Below are 19,407 nucleotides of genomic sequence, written 5' to 3' on the forward strand. Positions count from 1 at the left end.
TTTTAGAATTTTTTTTTTTAATAAAATAAAATGATAAAAAAAAAAGGTAAAAAATTGTGTTTGAATGTGCGGTAAAAAAAAGTGTGTAATGATTGCTGGATTAAAAAGTTTAGAAAATGACACATGTCATTATCTCATTTGTCCACATATATTTTAAATACAATTGACCATAAAAAGACTAAAATGTCCTTTAAAAATAGGTCACATGTGACCATTTTTTAACAAAAATTTTGACAAAATCAGACGGAGGTTATACATTGCAAAACTTTTTAAATTCAGATGCCACATTGAATTAATTTTTTTGTTAAGTGATGAAGTGAAAAATGAATCAAAATTCAAGTAGATAAAGTGATAAAAAGCCTAAAAATTATTTTTAAGTTGTATTATTATATTTACCTGCTGCTAATCAATCTCCAATCCAATTTTCATATTTTAGGGAACTTGGAGATACAATGCTGTCCTCTTGACACCAGGTCAGCATCCCAGTGACAGGAAGTTCTTCTCCATTACTGAATAAAACTCTACTACATTACATATACTTTGCAACCAGCTGGCTGGTATTATTATTTTCCTTTTGGAATACTTAAATGTTTTTGAATAATGCAGCACAAAGGCTATAAGAAAACAAGAGCAGGAATGCAGAAAAAGAACGTTGATGGGTCAAAGCGCCTTGGTACTCGACATCTTTGGATTAAGGGAGGGTTGGGTGGGTTTCGATTCCACTTCGGCTACGGATTCTGATTCAGCATCAGGTTCGGCTTCCGCTTCAGCTTCAGAATCAGATTCCGATTCAGCTCCAGATTCAGCTTCAGATTCCGCTTCAGTTTCAGATTCTGATTCAGCTTCAGATTCCGATTCAGCTTCAGATTCAATGCAAGGGAGATTTCCTTCTGTAATGATATGGTACACTGTATAAACGAGACCAAAATTCTTAACAGCCTGCATGGCCTCTCTAAATCCTTGGCCATAAATTTCGTCTTTTCTATTCTCAATCAATCTTATGTAATAGTCATTCAAATATTTTCTAAATTCAGCCTGCTTCTTGAGGGTTTCGGATGAGGAGTCAACAACAATACTAGAACAAAACGATTTCATCCATATGTATTTCATTACTTCGCAAATACCTTCTTCAACCTTCTTTCCAATATTTGACAACCTATATAATAGGCACACAAAAAACACCAATCAGTAAGGAAAAAATAAAGAAATTTAAACATAGGGGAGAGAGATAGAGAGAGAGAGTAAGAGAGAATATTATGGAGCCTAGCTAGTAAACATATAAATGGACCAAATTTCAATTCAATAATCCGATTACAATCCAAATACCATAATCCATTAGATGATCCAGTTACATTCCATGGTCCGAATCGGATAGTTGGATTATAAATGGATTTGGATTCAAACTAAAATTTAAGCTAATCCGATCTGTTTATATTCAAACCTTTAATTCCGTTAAACCATGCATGCATCACCTCATGAGCCAAGGTTCCACCCATCACCACACTGTATGGAAGCAGAAAAAAACTTTAGAGTCTAACAAATAACATAATAAAGTATAGTTGTTAAATTGAAGAAATAAAAATTCTAATGAGTCTATATATGGATTTTTTGTAAGGGTGAAAATACATGCATGCTTAACCTTGTGAACTTTCATATACCTAACAAACTAAATAATTAATACACCAAGTAGCTATTTGTTTATTGGTATTTTTCTTCACTTTATTAGAAAAGACCCCAAGTTCAAATCCCCTTCCCAAATTTATAAAAATAATATAACAAAAATAACTAAAACCAAATGAAGCAAAAATGTTAAAAGTTGAAAAAATAAATACAAATATATAAACTAAAACCTCACTGTGAACTAAAAGTTCTAAAACCCTTGGCTATAAAGAAGAGCATCAGATATTTATTTAGGTTTGGAACCATCGCTATTTTCCCCTTTCAAACAAATAGAAACGATTGAAGTATTTCCATTTGGATGCCCCTCTGCAGCATCTCTCTCTTCCTCTCTCTTTCTCTCTCACTCTCTCTCCCTCCTCCTAATTTGAGGGCTTTGCTGCTCAGATTAGTGTGAAAGGGAGAATGCTAGCTACCTTCCTCTCCGACCTTCTCTCTTATTGTTCTCATTCTACAATGTAGTTTAATGATCTGAACCGTTCATTTTTTAGATCACACTTTAATAATCATCTCTGCAAAAATCCAACAAAATCGGAAATTGTTTGGTTATGTAACTGTTATCAAATAAACAGACTGTGAGTCTAACTGTTACCAAATCCGTCTGATTATTATTTTCAATTTTGTTGATTTTTTTGCAGAGATGATCGTTAAAGGGTTATTTAAAAAATAAACGGTGTCGATTATGAGATTAAACGGCAGATTGATCAAAATACAAGAGAAAGATCTGGCAGCAAAGTCACACATCTATATGCAACTAAACAAAGAACTTAATAAACTATATATGCAAATGAATCAGGGAATTTAATGCAATGAGGAATGATGCAGAAGTTTGATAAAAGAAGATGTAAGGTCATGTTGATGCAAATTCTCGTAAGGTAGATGCAACAACTTAGATAAGCTGATCTGGCTGATCAGGTGCTTCGCTGGATGCTGATGTGGATGTTGATTGGGATCTTCCTGCAAGAGAAACAAGATCAAGGGAGATGGACCGGTGTGGTACCAGCCAAACACGCTCCGATGATGAAGTCAGTGATGGTGTTTGATGGTGGATGAGGAAGAACAAAGGAAGAACTTGGGAGAATGGGAAGAACAAGGCAAATGTTCTGGGTTATTCTCAGCAAGTTGGGTATGCTCTTGGGAGAATAGGAATTTTTGTGTAAGTGTTTTTGTAGGTAAATTTGTAGTGTGTCCTGTTTTTGCACATATGACTTGATATATATAAGCAAAGGAAACCTTAATGAGTAAGATACCTGCATGTGAATGAATGGTTGCCAGAGACCCACGCACCTGGTCAGACCTAGTTGCATGCTCAGCTGCTTGCTTCCTCAGCATTTAATGTTGCATTGAATGCTCCATTAAATGCAAGGCTGGAAGGTTCAGGCAAACTGCCCAGCAGCCATGAATGCAGACTGGATATTCTATCTGTCAGAAGATTGTGTCAGATGCATTCAAGTGTGGCGGTTCGTCCCAGCGTGATCTTCCTGGAAATGGCGGCGGAGGGCCGAGCCGAACCGGACAGATGTTCTTTCTGCGTATGCGTGAAGTCCATGTGTGATCGGATCGGGAATGGGATCCCGGACCGAGCCGAACATAGAGACAAGGGTCCCTCCGAGCTCTAACTGGCTGACGTCAGAACTCGAAAGGAGGTCACTTCGGTGCCGAGCCGAGCCGAACCAGGATGACCGTGGAAAGATGGACACTCAATCCTTTGGAAGATCATCGGTTCGGCTCGAACTGGGCATGGAGGACCTGGCATGGAGATCCGGTCCGAGCTAGCGGAGGCAGTGCTAAGTGGTGATGACGTGGAGGTCAAAGTTTGACCATTGAGAGTCAGCTCTGAGGTGGATATTGACCAGCCACGTGTCGAGCCGTGATTGGCTGTTCGGATCGATGTGGATTTTCCCACAAACAGGAGTCCCCCAGCTTCCGATCCGAGCGGGCAGCGGTGGATTGGAAGTTGAAGTGTAAGGACAATTCCAAAGATAATATGTTACCTGATCCGAACCGATCCCCACAGGCCCATGTTCCCGAAGACCCGAACACATGACGACTTGTGATTGGCCAAAATATCTCAGGGACAGGTGAAGGGACGTTTGATTTCTGCATGGGGGAACGTAAGGGTCACTTCATTTATGGGTATTTTTGAATGCTTGACAGGTGTCAAGATCTGGCATGTGAAGCGCCAGAAATGAAGGGCTGAGATCAGTTTGCATGGGGGTATAAATCATGCTTTTCTCTCTCTTCCCTCACACTTTCATCTTCAGTTTCTTCCTCTTTCTGCGAAACCTCTCTCTCTCGCCGCGAATTTCAATCTCTCACCGCCGTCTGAGAGGTTGTCCGATCCCGATTTTGACTAGACACGGTCGTGGGCGAGGTGGTTCCGAGTGTGTAAGGGACGGAGACTTTGGGCGGAGGAAAACCAGTAAGTGATTCTCCTCCTTTTTGAGTTTTCTGCATTTTCGGGTTTTGGGTGTGTGTTCTTGAGAGTTCTTGAGGAAAACACTTTTTGATTCAAAAAGCAAGAGAGAGAAAGGTGAGAAGGTGTTTGTAATGTCCGAGACTGATTCGAGTGGTCGGCTCGGCTCGGGAGAAGCCTTCGAGGGAGATAGTGAGGCCGAGATGAGCCGAAGCCCATCTGCGGGTGAGGTCGAGCCGAGCCTAAGCCCACCTGCGGGTGAGGCGAGTTGGGACGGTTTGTCCGAAGAATTGGATGAGGCCGGCTCGGCATTGAATCGCAATCCAGGTGGAGAGCGCCGAGCCCGAGGGGATCGGGAAAACCCCGAGATATTGAGTTCTGACTGGGAACAAGGCACGGCCGAAGGAGGTGACGAAGAACCTCTTGACGTCGAGCCGATCGCTATCATCCCGAGCAGACTCACTTCAGGCTCGGATGAGAGGGACAGGGGTCACGAGGCGTCGACCTCGGCTCAGGGGGTGACGGGGAGTCCAATCGACCCGGACTTCTACGAGGAATTGGCGTGGAAGGCCGATCAGATCCCCAATGAGATGACAGAGTATCATCTCAGGGACTTGAGGGATAGGTACTCAGTTCCCGGCTCCGTGTTGATAAGGTTGCTGGCCGAGGGGGAGAAGCCGAGCCGACCCTCGATAGGATGGGTGACCATGTACCCGGAGATGTTTGAGAATGGGGTTCGGCTTCCCCTGCACGCCTTCCTGCAGGATTGGCTCGCGACGATCGGCGCGGCGCCACACCAGCTGAACTCGAATGTATACAGGATCATCCTGTCTATGCATATCTTGTGGCACAAAGTGCACAAGTGTGTGCCACACAAGGATATCCTGTTCTGTAATTACGCGCTGAGGTCGAAGCAGAGCGAGCTCGGATTCTACAACCTCCAGGCGTACTCGGGGCCACTCTTCGGTGGGAATCCCTCTTCCCAGAAGACATGGAAGAAAATATACTTCTTTGTCTCTGGGGATTGGGAGTTCGCCGATCCGAACAGAATGACTTCGGCTCGGGTTCCCAGAGCCTTTAGGATTCCAGGTGGGCATTGGGAGTTTGGGGCCGATCCGAGGACAATTTACTTACGTCTTGTAATAATTGCATTTTTTCTCGGTCTAACTCTTTTTGGTTTCGCCTTTGCAGTCAACTGGGGCAAGTACAAGCTCCGAGGCGAGCTCAAGGACCAGATCGCCGCGATCAGGGATTCACCAGCAGAGTACTTGTCAACCAAGTTCCTGCTCGGGGAGACTCAGATCCGATCGAGCGGGATCTCCTGGTTTGTGCCCAGGTGGAATCCACGAGCCGAAAGGGGAATGGCGCCCACCGAGCTGGAGGCTCGTCTGAGGAAGAAGGCTGCTCGGAGCGTCCAGAGGAGGGCCGCGGGCCGGGCCCCTGCCGATCCGGTCCAGGCTCCTGCCCCAGCGGCAGCTCAGCCTAGATCTCCTGCGCCGAGGCCGGCTCGGCAGACAGAGAAGAGGAAGGCTTCCCAGGCCGAGGCCCCGGTGGAGAAGAGAGCTCGGGCCGAGCCCAGCGGTTCTGGTGCCGAGGCGTCTGGTTCGGCGCCCCTGAAGGCGGTGGAGGTAGACCCTTGCCTCGAGCCGTTCGTCACGGGCCTCAAGCGCGTGATGACGGTGAAGGCGCGGGAGGGGCTCTGGGCCGGTCAGGACCAGCCGAGCTTCAGCCACCAGGCTTTGAGCACATCCCGTCAGGCCATGTTGGTAAGTCTCTTTTACTTCGGATTTTGTCTATCCGCTCGGTTCGGATTAGTAACAGATATGTTTCTCTTGCAGCTCGCCATGAGGCAGTTCGAAGCTGCTAAGGCCGCCGTCGATGCCGAGGCGAAACTGGAGAGATTTCGGGCACGAATCCTGGAGCTAAAAGAGAAGCTGGCCGAGGCCGAGCGGACGGTCAATGCCGAGCGCGAACGGTCGGAGGGTCTGCAGTCCAGGCTGGCCAGGAAGGAGGAGGAGGTCGCTCGGCTCGGCAAGGAGCTTGCGTCCTCGGAGCAAAATGTGGCTGACTTGAGGCACTATGTCGGCGATCTCCAGCGAGACGTCGAGGCTGCCGAACGGAGGGTCGAAAATGCCGAGCTCCGACGTCGAGCTGAAATGCCGAGCGCCCAGGCACTTGCCGATGCCCACTTCGAGGGGTATAAGGAGCTTCTGGACGAGATCAAGTCGAAGAGGCCGGACTGGGACGTCTCATTCCTCGGCGAGTCCGACGGCGAGGAAGACACTCAGGGGAGTCAACAGGATGAGCTTCCTCCTCCCGATTGCCAAGTCCGCGCTGAAGCTGAGCCGACTCCGGAGGACCCTCCGCTGCCTACGTACGAGCCGACCCCGATCTCCCCAGTCCCCGAATCCGATCCCAATGTTGAGATGCAGATCGGTGGGGAGACGCCCGAGGAGTCTACCGAGCCGATCTTGGAGGGCCCTGCCGAACGATCTGCATGAGCTGCATTTTGTTTTTTATGTTATCTTGTTTTTTGTTTTTTTGTTCCCGAGCCGAAGTGTGGCTCGGGTTTAATTGTTTTTGGAACAATTTGTATTTGGTTTTATGTTATTTATTTTATCAGTATTTTCTTTATGAGTCAAGTTATTATCAGTTCAGCTCGGAAATTAAGCTAAAGACATAACCAATAACACATGAATAAGAAAGTGATAAAAGTGACAAAAATAATAAAAACCAAGACATTCTGGGATCGGCTCGACATGCCGATCGCAATGAAAATGAATGGTAATGATAAATTAGAACTTGTCTTAGGGTCAGCTTGATAAGCATACCCAAGATAAGTAAGAATTTAAAACCCTAGTGATCCCGGATGGGCTCGGCATACCCATTGAAATATTTAGGAATGCAGTTTTTTGAGAAAAATATTCAAACCTACTTTCAGATCGGCTCGGCATGCACGATGAAAGTTTTGGTTGGAGTGTATATTTTTCTTTTAGAAATATCCTGTTGAACGTTAGGACTGTAGGAAGTCACTTCGGCTCGGACAGGGATTTTTATAGACCTGATAAGTCTGTAATATGCCGAGCATTAGGCCGGAAATGGCGCGCCCGCTCGACACATGAGTTTATAGACCTGATGAGTCTGTAATATGCCGAGCATCGGGCCGGAAATGGCGCGCCCGCTCGACACATGAGTTTATAGACCTGATGAGTCTGTAATATGCCGAGCATCGGGCCGGAAATGGCGCGCCAGCTCGACACATGAGTTTATAGACCTGATGAGTCTGTAATATGCCGAGCATCGGGCCGGAAATGGCGCGCCCGCTCGACACATGAGTTTATAGACCTGATGAGTCTGTAGTGCACCGAGCGTCGGGCCGAAAATGGCACTTCGGCTCGGCACATGGGTTTACTATTTTTTCGAAGGAAACACTTAGATCTTTCCTCTTTGTTGGAAGTGTATAGGAGTAGAGTCCCCAGTGTTTGTTTCGAAAAATAGGAAGAAATGAGTCAAAATGTGTTCATCTCTTCATTGATCGGAATGGGTGTTAGGTCGGACAGTCCCCGATCCTAACTACATTTTTACTGATAATAAGTCTTCAAGTGCTCAGCGTTCCAGCTATGCTTGAGAGGCTTCCCAGCCAGAGTGGCCAAGTTGTAAGTGCCGGGCTTGACTATGCCCGTGATTCTATATGGTCCGGTCCAGTTCGGATCGAATGAGCTTTCCTTGACGGCAAGGGGATTCTTCTTCATGACGAGACTGCCCAATCCGAAGCTCCGGGGCCTGACCCTTTGGTTGTAGTACTTGGCTACCCTTTTTTGATAAGCGGCTCGGCAGAGGTTAGCGTCGGTCCGCCTCTCCTCGATCATGTCCAGGCCGAGCCGAAGTCCGGTGTCATTGGTCTCGGGATTGTATGTGCCGGTCCGGAATGAAGGAGTCCCCATTTCGACCGGGACGACAGCGTCAGTTCCGAACGCCAATGCATAGGGTGTTTCCTTCGTGGAGTTGCGATAGGAAGTTCGGTAGGACCAAAGCACCTCTGGCAAGAGTTCAGGCCAATTTCCCTTAGCATTGTCCAGTTTAGTCTTGAGGGTCTTCTTGATGATCTTGTTGATGGCCTCGACCTGTCCGTTCGACTGCGGATGGTAAGGCGCGGTGAAGCGCAAGTTGATGTTCAGACGTGAACAAAAACTCCTGAACTTCTTGCAGTCGAACTGTTTGCCATTGTCCGCAATGATGGTGTGCGGCATGCCGAACCGGCAAATGATGTTCTTCCAGACGAAGGTCTCCATTCGTTCGGCTGTGGTTGTGGCTAGGGGCTCGGCCTCGGCCCATTTGGTGAAGTAGTCGACTGCTACTACGGCCATAGTGACTTGCCCTTTCGCCTTCGGCATAGGACCGATCAGATCGAGTCCCCATTGCGCGAACGGCCAAGGATTGGATATGGAGGTCAGCAACTGGGGAGGTTGATGGGGGACCGCGGCAAATTGCTGGCATCTGACACAAGCGCGAGAGAGATGATCTGCGTCTTTGTTCAGTGTTGGCCAGAAGTAACCCTGTCTGATCGTCTTGTAGGCAAGGGCTCTTCCTCCAGAGTGGTTTCCGCATATCCCCTCGTGGATTTCTCTCAGCACATCCTGACCTTCTTGGGGAGTGACGCACCGCAAGTAGGGCAGGGAGAAACTCCTTTTGTAGAGCTGACCGTTGATCATGCTGAACCGAGCCGACCTCGTCTTGATGAGACGTGCCTTGTCCCTCTCTGGGGGAAGGATCCCGGAGACCAAGTAGTTGATGATCGGCGTCATCCAGTTCGGCTCGGCCTCGGTCTGCATGACGGTGACTTCGTTTTCGGCGGTGCTAGGTCTGTCCAGGATTTCAACTGGAACGTGCCTAGCGGATCCGGTGTCTGTGGCCGAAGCCAGGCGTGCCAAGGCGTCGGCTCTGCAGTTCTCTGCCCTTGGGATTTGGGATATTTTGTACTCATGGAAGTTCCCAAGCAGCAGACGAGTCTTCTCGAGATAGGCAGTCATGCTAGGTTCTCGAGTCTCATACTCTCCCAATATCTGATTGACGATGAGTTGGGAGTCGCTGAAGATGTTCAGTTTGGTTGCGCCGAGCTCCTTTGCCAGTCTGAGTCCGGCGATGAGAGCCTCATACTCCGCTTCATTGTTGGATGCTTGAAATCTGAAGCGAAGGGCATACTCCATCACAACTTGTTCTGGGGAGATCAGAACAAGCCCGGCTCCACTTCCCATGGTGTTGGAAGATCCGTCCACATAGAGGGTCCAGGTGAGGAGATCAACCTGGCTGCGATCGCCGTTTGTGTTCGGATCAGACGCCGCTGGCATAGCGTCGGTGCGCGGTGGGTCCTCCGTCGAGGTGGTCGACTCACAGATGAAGTCCGACATGGCCTGACCTTTGATTGCCGTCCTGGGACGGTAGATGATGTCAAACTCGCCGAGCTCGACTGACCATTTGATGAGCCGACCCGAGGTCTCGGGTTTTGCCAGGATTTGTCTGAGCGGTTGATCCGTTAAGACGACGATTGAATGAGCCTGGAAGTAGGGTCTCAATTTCCGAGCCGAGCTGACCAGGGCGAGAGCCATCTTCTCGAATTTAGGATATCTGGTCTCGGCATCGGCGAGGGCTCGGCTCGTATAGAAGACGGGGTGTTGTACACCGCCGACCTCTCTCACTAGAACTGAGCTGAGAGCCGAGTCAAAAACAGAGAGGTAGAGAAAAAGTTCTTCACCTTCCTCTGGTTTGGATAAGATGGGAGGTTCCCCCATGTGCCTTTTCAGATCTTGAAAGGCCTGCTCGCATTGGGGGGTCCATTCTATGCCCTTCCCTGCTCCCCTTAAGGCCTTGAAGAAGGGGAGGCACCGGTCAGTGGACTTCGAGATGAACCGGTTCAGGGCGGCGACTCTTCCAGTCAGACTCTGGATTTCCTTGCGCGTCCTTGGGGACTTCATGTTGATCAAGGCCTGGATCTTCTCCGGGTTGGCCTCAATCCCCCGTTGGCTGACCAGGTAGCCAAGGAACTTGCCCGACCGAACTCCAAAGACACACTTGGCTGAGTTCAGCCGCATCTGATATTCTTTTAGGACTCCGAACATGTCTGAGAGGTCCTTGACGTGATCGTCCGCCTTGATGCTTTTGACCAGCATGTCATCCACATAAACCTCTACGGATTTGCCGATCTGAACATGTGGTTGACCAGCCTTTGGTAGGTGGCTCCGGCGTTTTTGAGGCCGAAGGGCATGACCTTGTAGCAGTACATGCCGCGGTCCGTTATGAAGGATGTGCCTTCCTGGTCGGACTTGTGCATGAGGATCTGGTTATACCCAGAATAGGCGTCCATGAAGCTGAGGAGCTGATGTCCAGCTGTTGCATCGACGAGCTGATCTATCCGGGGCAAGGGAAAGCTGTCCTTGGGACAAGCCCTGTTCAGGTCGGTGAAGTCCACGCACATCCTCCACTTCCCGTTGTTCTTTTTTACCATGACCACGTTGGCAAGCCAGTCGGGATAGTTGACCTCCCGGATGAAGCCGTTATTTTGCAACTTGGCTACCTCTTCAGCCATGGCGGCGTATCGGACCGGATCATATGACCTCCTCTTCTGACGGACCGATTTGCATCCCGGTTCGATGTTCAGCCTGTGGGTGATCACGTCAGACGATATGCCTAGCATGTCATCGTAAGACCAGGCGAACACTTCCGCATTGGCACGGAGGAAGTCAATGATGGCAGAACGTTGCTCGGGGCTGATCTGAGTCCCCACTCGGACGAGCCGATCCGGTGTCTCGGCCGAGATCGGCACTTCCTCCCAGGCCTCGGCGGGAAGGGGCCGAGATTCTGGGTTCGGCTCGGAAGTGAAGTCGAATGTCTCCGCCCTCGGCCACCTGCCCGAGTCAGCGATGGAGTCCAGTTCCTGTGAGTTCGGCAGCTGACCCTTCTGCTTGATCGAAGCGGCGTAGCAAGACCGAGCCGAGCACTGGTCTCCCTGAATGACGATGCAGTCGTCGCCCACCGGACATTTGATGAGGAGGTTGGCGTAATGGACGATGCAGTCGAGGTCGACCAGAGCTGGTCTGCCCAGAATGATGTTATAGGCTGACGGCCGCTTGACGACAATGAAGTACGTCATGCAGGTCTTCTTGATCGGTCCCTTCCCGAGCGAAAGGGGAAGGTAGATGTGTCCGAGGGGCTGAACCACTTCTCCCCCGAACCCGACCAAGGCAGGTGTGTCGGTCTCCAGCTTATCCTCGCCGATGCCCATCTGCGCGAACGCAGAGTGGTAGAGGATGTTGACTGAACTCCCTCCATCGACGAATGAGCGCGCGATGGTTGTCCCGGCCGCCTCAGCCACTATGACGACCGGATCATAGTGGGGGAAGATGATCTCATTCGCTTCGTTCGGCTCAAAGGTGACCGGTGCCCAGTCCTTCCGCTGTCTTTTGGAAGTGCTGGGCTGACCTGCCTGGATCGACAGGGACTCGTGAGCTTGAGCCGCTTGCCTGACATACTCCTTCTGGGATCGGTTAGAGCTTCCCACGAAGGTTGGCCCTCCGCCGATCGATCCGATTGCAGCATCCTGGACCTCGATGGTGTTGGTGGGCTTCTTCAGCGCGGCCTTGGGTACCCTAGGCCCGCCGGCCAGGAATTGATTGATCTTACCCGCCCGGGCAAGAGTCTCAATTCCGTCGCGGAGGGCGTAGCAATCACCCGTGACGTGGCCGTGATTGGAGTGGTACTTGCAGAAGACGCCCTCCTTGATTTTGTCTGGGGGTGGTCCCTTGATCTCCCTGGCAGCTGGGAGTTGGTCTTTGATCTTGGAATAGATCGTCTCCAGACCAGCGTTGAGGGGAGTATACTCCGTGTACTGGACAAATTTGGGCCCCTTGCCTAGAAGTTGGCGTGGCTCCTCGGTCCTGGTCTTCTTGGATTGGACCTGGGGTTTGGGACTTGCAACCTCTCCCTCCTTCCTCTTGGCTGAGGTCGGCCGGGGATTCAGGGCCTCCACCTGAGCATCCCATTCCTCAGCCCGCGCCCACTTGGTGGCTTCGGCAGAAAGCTCATCATAAGTGGAGGGAGGATTCCTCATTAGGTGGGAGCGGAGTCCCCCGGCGTGCAGACCTTGCATGAGAGCGTTCTTAGCTGACCTATCGTCGCAATCGTCGCACTTCGTATATTCGATGTTGAAGCGGATCAGATAGGCCTTGAGGCTCTCCCCTTCCTGCTGTTTGATGAGCGACATATCGTTCAAGTTGTAGAGTCGTTCGGATACAACCCGATATCTCGCCAGGAAGGCCCTCCGGAGGTCGGAGAAGGAGTCGATGGAGTTGGGCTGGAGGGTTCGGAACCAACCCCGAGCCGAGCCCTTCAAGGTCGAAGGGAAGATTCTGCACTTCGTGGCTTCAGATGCCTGGCGGGCCTCCATGGCGTATCTGAAGCTGTCAAGATGATCGTAGGGATCCTTAGTCCCGTCGTACTGATCCATCTTGGGGGGTTTCGTGTCCCGGGAGACCTCAGCGTCCATGATCCTGCCAGTATACGGGAGGGGGAGTTCCTCTCCGTGGTCGGCCCTTCCAGTGTACCCCCTGGAGACCTCGACTTGGCCGATCCGATCGTGGACGCTCCGGATTTGGTCCTGGACCAAAGTCCGGACAAGATTTTCCACATTGGGTGGGGTCGGCTCGGCCGCATTTTCCCCTGAGCACTCGGCCCGGTTGCCGAGTCTCTCACTTATTGGCTGACGAGTGAGCCTTTCGCTCGCCGGTTGTCGATCCGACATGATCATAGTAGATCCCAGTCGGTCGCTCACTGATCGCCTCCCCGAGTGAGCTCCTGATGGGGAAGGATCCTGGCTGGCGATATGGCCGAGTCTATTCCGAATCGGGCCCCTGGTTTCGGCCGAATCGGTAGGACTGTTGGCCCCCAATCTGGTTCGGGCCGGCGGTCGCTGGTTTGTATTCGGATCGACCCGGTCTCCCCCCGAACTCCCGGGGAGACGTTTTCCGAAGACCGCCTGCTTTTGCTGAAGAAGACGGTGGGCGTTTAGGAACTCGGCCTGTTCGGCCGGGGGCATGTCCTCGAAGCCCGGGAAGACGTGGTCCGCGTCCTGCCGATCGGCCTGGTCGTTCGGCTCGGCGGGAGTGCTCTGCCGAGAAGGAGATGGCGAAAGGACCTCCTGCTCGATCCGGGTTCGGCGCGATTGGAAACCCGATCCCCCACTGTTCTCGAGCCGAGCACGATGGCGTGCAAGTTCGCCGGCCAGCTCGGCCTGCTTCGCAAGCAGCTCATTATTCTGTTTGAGAAGTGCATTCTCAGCGGCCAGGTGCCGCTGGCTCTCCTTAAGGAGTTTGTGAGCAGCTCGGATTTTGGAGGGACCTTTGGATTTTGATGCTCCGGGGAGTTGTGCTCCCCTCGTCTTCTCAGGCGTCTCAGGCTGATGTTGTTCATCATTCTGAGACGCTCCTGAAGAAGAACCGCTGTCCCGATAGACGGTAGCCATGATGACTTGCTTGAAGGAAGAGCTTAGCACTTGCAGTGATGAACACAACGGCTGAAGTCGATCTTCCCACAGACGGCGCCAATCTGTTGATGCAAATTCTCGTAAGGTAGATGCAACAACTTAGATAAGCTGATCTGGCTGATCAGGTGCTTCGCTGGATGCTGATGTGGATGTTGATTGGGATCTTCCTGCAAGAGAAACAAGATCAAGGGAGATGGACCGGTGTGGTACCAGCCAAACACGCTCCGATGATGAAGTCAGTGATGGTGTTTGATGGTGGATGAGGAAGAACAAAGGAAAAACTTGGGAGAATGGGAAGAACAAGGCAAATGTTCCGGGTTATTCTCAGCAAGTTGGGTATGCTCTTGGGAGAATAGGAATTTTTGTGTAAGTGTTTTTGTAGGTAAATTTGTAGTGTGTCCTGTTTTTGCACATATGACTTGATATATATAAGCAAAGGAAACCTTAATGAGTAAGATACCTGCATGTGAATGAATGGTTGCCAGAGACCCACGCACCTGGTCAGACCTAGTTGCATGCTCAGCTGCTTGCTTCCTCAGCATTTAATGTTGCATTGAATGCTCCATTAAATGCAAGGCTGGAAGGTTCAGGCAAACTGCCCAGCAGCCATGAATGCAGACTGGATATTCTATCTGTCAGAAGATTGTGTCAGATGCATTCAAGTGTGGCGGTTCGTCCCAGCGTGATCTTCCTGGAAATGGCGGCGGAGGGCCGAGCCGAACCGGACAGATGTTCTTTCTGCGTATGCGTGAAGTCCATGTGTGATCGGATCGGGAATGGGATCCCGGACCGAGCCGAACATAGAGACAAGGGTCCCTCCGAGCTCTAACTGGCTGACGTCAGAACTCGAAAGGAGGTCACTTCGGTGCCGAGCCGAGCCGAACCAGGATGACCGTGGAAAGATGGACACTCAATCCTTTGGAAGATCATCGGTTCGGCTCGGACTGGGCATGGAGGACCTGGCATGGAGATCCGGTCCGAGCTAGCGGAGGCAGTGCTAAGTGGTGATGACGTGGAGGTCAAAGTTTGACCATTGAGAGTCAGCTCCGAGGTGGATATTGACCAGCCACTTGTCGAGCCGTGATTGGCTGTTCGGATCGATGTGGATTTTCCCACAAACAGGTCAGATATATACTCTGGTAGTCCAAACAAAAGCAAAATTTGTATAGGTTTGCCTTGGCAAGTTGATATCTCCACCTCAATATTTTCTCCATTTTTTGTACATTTTTCAATCTGTTACAAACCAGAGAAGAAAGGTTTTATAGCACAAATAGAACTACATATAAGAAATTTTAACGCACAAAATTCCCAATTGTTGTTAATTTAAATTTAGGGCTAGATATTTTAGTAAAAAAAAAAATAATTAATTACTAACAAAACACTTACCCTCTCGATAGGACATGCACTTAGCACGGTAGAACCAGCAATCGAACCCTTACAATAAATTGGGAAAAAAAAAATGCAATTAATGAACTTTTTAATAAAATGAAAACCATATCAAAAATGGCATGGCGAATCAATTAGCTCAATATTTTCATTAATACATTAATTTGAAGTTTGTAGCTACTTACTTTCGTAGAACAATTAGCATTCAATCTGTTCATCTCATTTTTGTCAACAAATAAGATAGGAATGTCTTCATCCACCATGAAATTTAAAAGTTTACATAATTGATATACTTTTTTAATAAGTGGTTTGCACTGCTCTGGATCAATGATAGCAATAGAATAACAATCTAAGCAAAGTTTTCGGCCATCACTAAGGTTCACATATTCCACTTCTTCCTGCATGTAGGCAAATCAAAGTTCCAACCTCAATGAAACAAAATTTAAAAAAAAATTGTTTATTTTTGTTGAGCCAACTTTGGGGAGTAAAATATCTTTCCACAAACCTTATTTTCGAGTGATATCTTTCCACAAACCTTACTTGTATAACAAGTACTACACCTCCAAGTCCTCGGAGTCTCATACGCCAGTTGCATCCTGAGTTGAACAAAATGGAGCGGAACCAAGAGAGAGAACCAAACAGCCAAGAGGAAGAAGTGGAGAAAAACCTTTACAAAAAGAGAGAACGTGAAAGTCATCCAAACCATATTCAAAACTCAAATTAACTTAAAAATCTCTAACAATGTCCCTAAATTAAATGACATTAAATAACTAAATTTAAGAAAAGATCACGTCCAGCAGATAAAATCCCCAACAATAACGCAAAAGGATTTCAGTAAAAAAATGAAAAATCCACAGATCCAGACTATCCAAATTACCCATTACTAATTGAAAGGAAATAAGATGTATACAAAATATCATACATTTATATACAATGTATTATATGATTTTGTAGTGATATATACACAAACAAGAAATATAAATATTAGCTTATGTAGATGTAAACTATAATTTTAAATGGTCTTTTATGTAGCTTAAGTTTCAAAACAAACCACAACCCAAAACACCATACCAACTACCCTAACGTACCTTGTGATCGTTCCCATTCCACATACCAACTAGACCCATGACCTATGTAACATTGTTTACACTTTACAAGCATAAGTCCATGTAAGATATCATAATTCCTCAACGAGGGTGTCGAAAAAAAAGAGGTGTGAACTGTGGGAACAGACAAATTTCAGTTTAACCTACGAGAAGATGAAACATGGAAAAACAGCACAGCAACATTTCTTCAACCTCTAAACCCCACACAAATTAAGCCATTATTATCTTTGCTAGATATTTTCAGTTTCAGGACCCCTACTTTGAATTCAACTCAATTCTTAAGTGTTTGTTTTTAGTGATTCTTGACCTTATGGAAAGAGGACAAAGCCCTCTACAATTACAAGTCAACCATACATACAAAGATCAAGTGTGATGAATGTTGAAACTATGCAAAGTTACTGTTCCATCCTATTACTTGAAAAGACCCACAATCCTATGTAATTATTTTTGAGGTTTATTGTCTGATAATCACAAGAAAGTGACGATTTTTATTAGTTCTATGCTAAAAAAGATGTAGAAACCATACTTAATTAATAAAAGTACGTAAGAATATCTATGCAAAAATATAAAATTTTACTCACAAAAGACCCAAGTCTTGATTTTTTACTTCTTTTGGCCTGAATGGGGATGGTTAGGTATTTGGTGTGTTATTTCTATGGGTCAAGCAGCAACAATACAAAAACGGAGGACGATGCAAGACGTGACGGAGGCGAGATTGATAGAGAGATAGAGAGAGAGGCGAGATCGCGTTGCCGGCGAGGGAGAAGTCTACACAGAGGCGAGAGATATCTGAGTGGAGTGAGAGACAGGCGGATTTGAAGTAAAGAAGCACAGAGGAGATAGACCTGGTGCGGGGAGATAGGGTCACGTGCACAAGTTGCCCTTAGCAATTTTATGGCATGTATATAATCCAAATCAAAATAAGGAGTCCTATTCCTTTTAGGAATAAATGAATAATTATATGAAAATAAAAATACAAGTGTGACCGCATGATATTAGGAATTCAACTCCTTATTTTAAAGGAATTGAATTCTTGAGTAGAGATGATATTCTGATTGTTGGAGAAACAACCCATCAGGGTCCATTCTTTTTTTTCATTATACCCTTGCATTATTTCTACAATTTCAAATTTACTCATTCACTATCATATAAAATAATTTATTTAGAAAGGGTATTTTAGTAATCAAATTGATTTCAATTCCGATTCAAGTGAATTAGTAAACAGCTTATATGAAATCAGTATCATTCCTACTATGATTCCAAATAGTTTAGTAAACAGCTTCAATGGGGATTCGGATTCGGATTCGGATTCTGATTCCTCCTCAATTCAATTCCTCCTACCCCGATTACAGATTAGTAAACATGTCATAATAAAATTAAAAAGTTGAGAAAATTTTAGCAAAAGAGGTAACATTTGTTGACTATACAACTGTCAGGCTTGATTAGTAGCTTAGTATGGTTATTGTTTTAGTTAATAAAAGGCCTATGAGATTAAGCCATGTGGCATTATAGTTAGAAAGAAACGAGTATGTTAGAATTGGTTAGAGGTTAATTAGTTGTTTCTGTATAAAGCATTGAGCTGTATTCATTTTATGTAATTCATTCAACTCATTCAATGAAAACTCAGAGTTTCCTCTTAAAACTTTTTCTCTTTTCTTGCTGATTTTTTATTCTTAGAGCTTTGTGATCATGGTATCAAAGCATGTTCTATCCTGACTCTTCTTTCACTGAAGCATCGACATAAGATCTGCTGCGTTCAAAATCTGCTTGACAATTTTCAAGACGAAGATTGTGATTGGGGTTCTTCTGGCTCTTCAAATTGCGAAGACGAGCTCGTTCATCTATGAAAGAAATTTCAATTCAAGCTCCTGCAGAATGAGTATTGTGTTTCTAACTCAAGCTTCTGCAGAATGGGTATTGTGTCTCTTTTCTTTTTGGTGATTGTTCAAAGGTTGTGATTTTTGTGAAGATCGTACTTGTTATTGGTTGATGATTCATAAGATTTGGGTCATTTGCTGTGGTTGATTTTGAATTACGTGAATTCTTAAGAGGTATTGTGTTTTCTTGAAGTGTTGAAGTGTTGTGTTCCTGCAGTGCTATGTTGTGTTCTTGAGAGGTATTGTGATTTCTTAAAGTGTTGAGAGGTATTGTGTTTTTCTGGAGTTCTTGAAGTATTGGGATTTCTTGAAGTCTTGAAGTGTTGTGTTCCTGCACTGTTATTGAACTATTGTGATATTGTTGTTGAAGTAAAAAAATAAATAAAAAATTTAGTCATGTCAATTGCGGGTAAGGTTGATGGTTTGTTGCCTTTTCTTACTTTAAGGTTGAATGATTCTAATTACCGTAAATGGAGTTTTCAAGTCCAAACAATATTAGGAGGTCATGGCTTGTTTGGCTATTTGGATGGATCAATTGTTTGTCCACCACAGTTTGTACTAGATGAGAGTAGAGTAAATATACTTGAGGTTAATAGGGCCTTTATTGAATGGGATCAAACTGATAAGGTTTTAACCAAGGTATTAAATTTCGAAATTTTCGGCGAAATTTCGCCGAAAATTTCGATTTTTGGGGGTTTCGAAATTTTAACACAACACTACCAAAATTTCGTCCTAATTTCGACGATTTCGCCGAAAATTTCGAAATTTCGGCGAAATTTTCGGCCGCCGTAATCCTGCGCTGGAGCCGCCGCTGGCTTCTCGGCATCGATCCGCCTTGTACACTGGTCCGATGAATAATCGGAGGTCACCAACATGTTCAAAATGACGAGAGCTTCAAAACCCACTAGGCCCGGCATCTCAACTTCGCCGGGATAGGCAGATTGCCGCCGGAGTGGCTGTCGGCCCGCCGCTGGCTTCTCGGCATCGATTTGCCTTGTACAGTGGTCCGATGAATAATCGGAGGCCACCAACATGTTCAAAATGGCGAGAGCTTCAAAACCCACTAGGCCCGGCATCTCAACTTCGCCGGGATAGGCAGATCGCCGCCGGAGTGGCTATCGGCCCTGTGGCTTCGATTCGCCATGATCGGCGGTTATCTGGGACAGAGAGAGACACGAGGAGGGAGAGTAGAAGAAGACGAACCTTTTGGTGGTACTCTCGTCGTCGTTGGCCTCCGGACGACGGCGAATTTTTTGGGGAAAACGATCGGAGAGAGAGAGAGAGAGAGAGGGAACAGAGAGATACGGGAAGAAAGGAAGAAAGAAAAGAGAAAGGAAAGAAAGAAAAAAAAAAGAAAAGAAAAAAAAGAAAAGAAAAAAAAAGAAAAAAAAAAAAGAAAAAAAAAAGTTT

At 47.0% G+C, this 19,407-nt stretch overlaps 1 protein-coding gene across 1 annotated transcript; it reads right to left on the bottom strand.

The window, feature by feature from the left end:
• Positions 1 to 367: 367 nt before the first annotated feature.
• On the bottom strand, positions 368 to 16,963 carry LOC147282779 (protein DA1-like). The gene is made up of 7 exons (XM_086249094.1): positions 16,702 to 16,963; positions 15,520 to 15,681; positions 15,200 to 15,412; positions 15,015 to 15,062; positions 14,764 to 14,861; positions 1,442 to 1,503; positions 368 to 1,156 (listed from the first exon to the last, which is right to left on the bottom strand). The coding sequence occupies exons 2-7, from the start codon at positions 15,607 to 15,609 to the stop codon at positions 1,110 to 1,112; spliced, it is 558 nt and encodes a 185-aa protein (XP_086105220.1). The 5' UTR covers positions 15,610 to 15,681; positions 16,702 to 16,963; the 3' UTR covers positions 368 to 1,109.
• Between the last annotated feature and the right edge of the window lie 2,444 nt (positions 16,964 to 19,407).

The sequence above is a fragment of the Dryas octopetala genome, chromosome 6, assembly GCF_963921425.1.
Source record: "Dryas octopetala chromosome 6, drDryOcto1.1, whole genome shotgun sequence".
Classification (NCBI taxonomy): domain Eukaryota; kingdom Viridiplantae; phylum Streptophyta; class Magnoliopsida; order Rosales; family Rosaceae; genus Dryas; species Dryas octopetala.

Coding starts and splice junctions, on each gene's coding strand:
- LOC147282779 (XM_086249094.1), bottom strand. CDS start 15,609: ATGCAACTGGCGTATGAGACTCCGAGGACTTGGAGGTGTAGTACTTGT. Junction 14,862..15,014: donor GTGCATGTCCTATCGAGAGG/GTAAGTGTTTTG, acceptor GGTTTGTAACAG/ATTGAAAAATGTACAAAAAA. Junction 1,157..1,441: donor ATGGTTTAACGGAATTAAAG/GTTTGAATATAA, acceptor CCTATTATATAG/GTTGTCAAATATTGGAAAGA.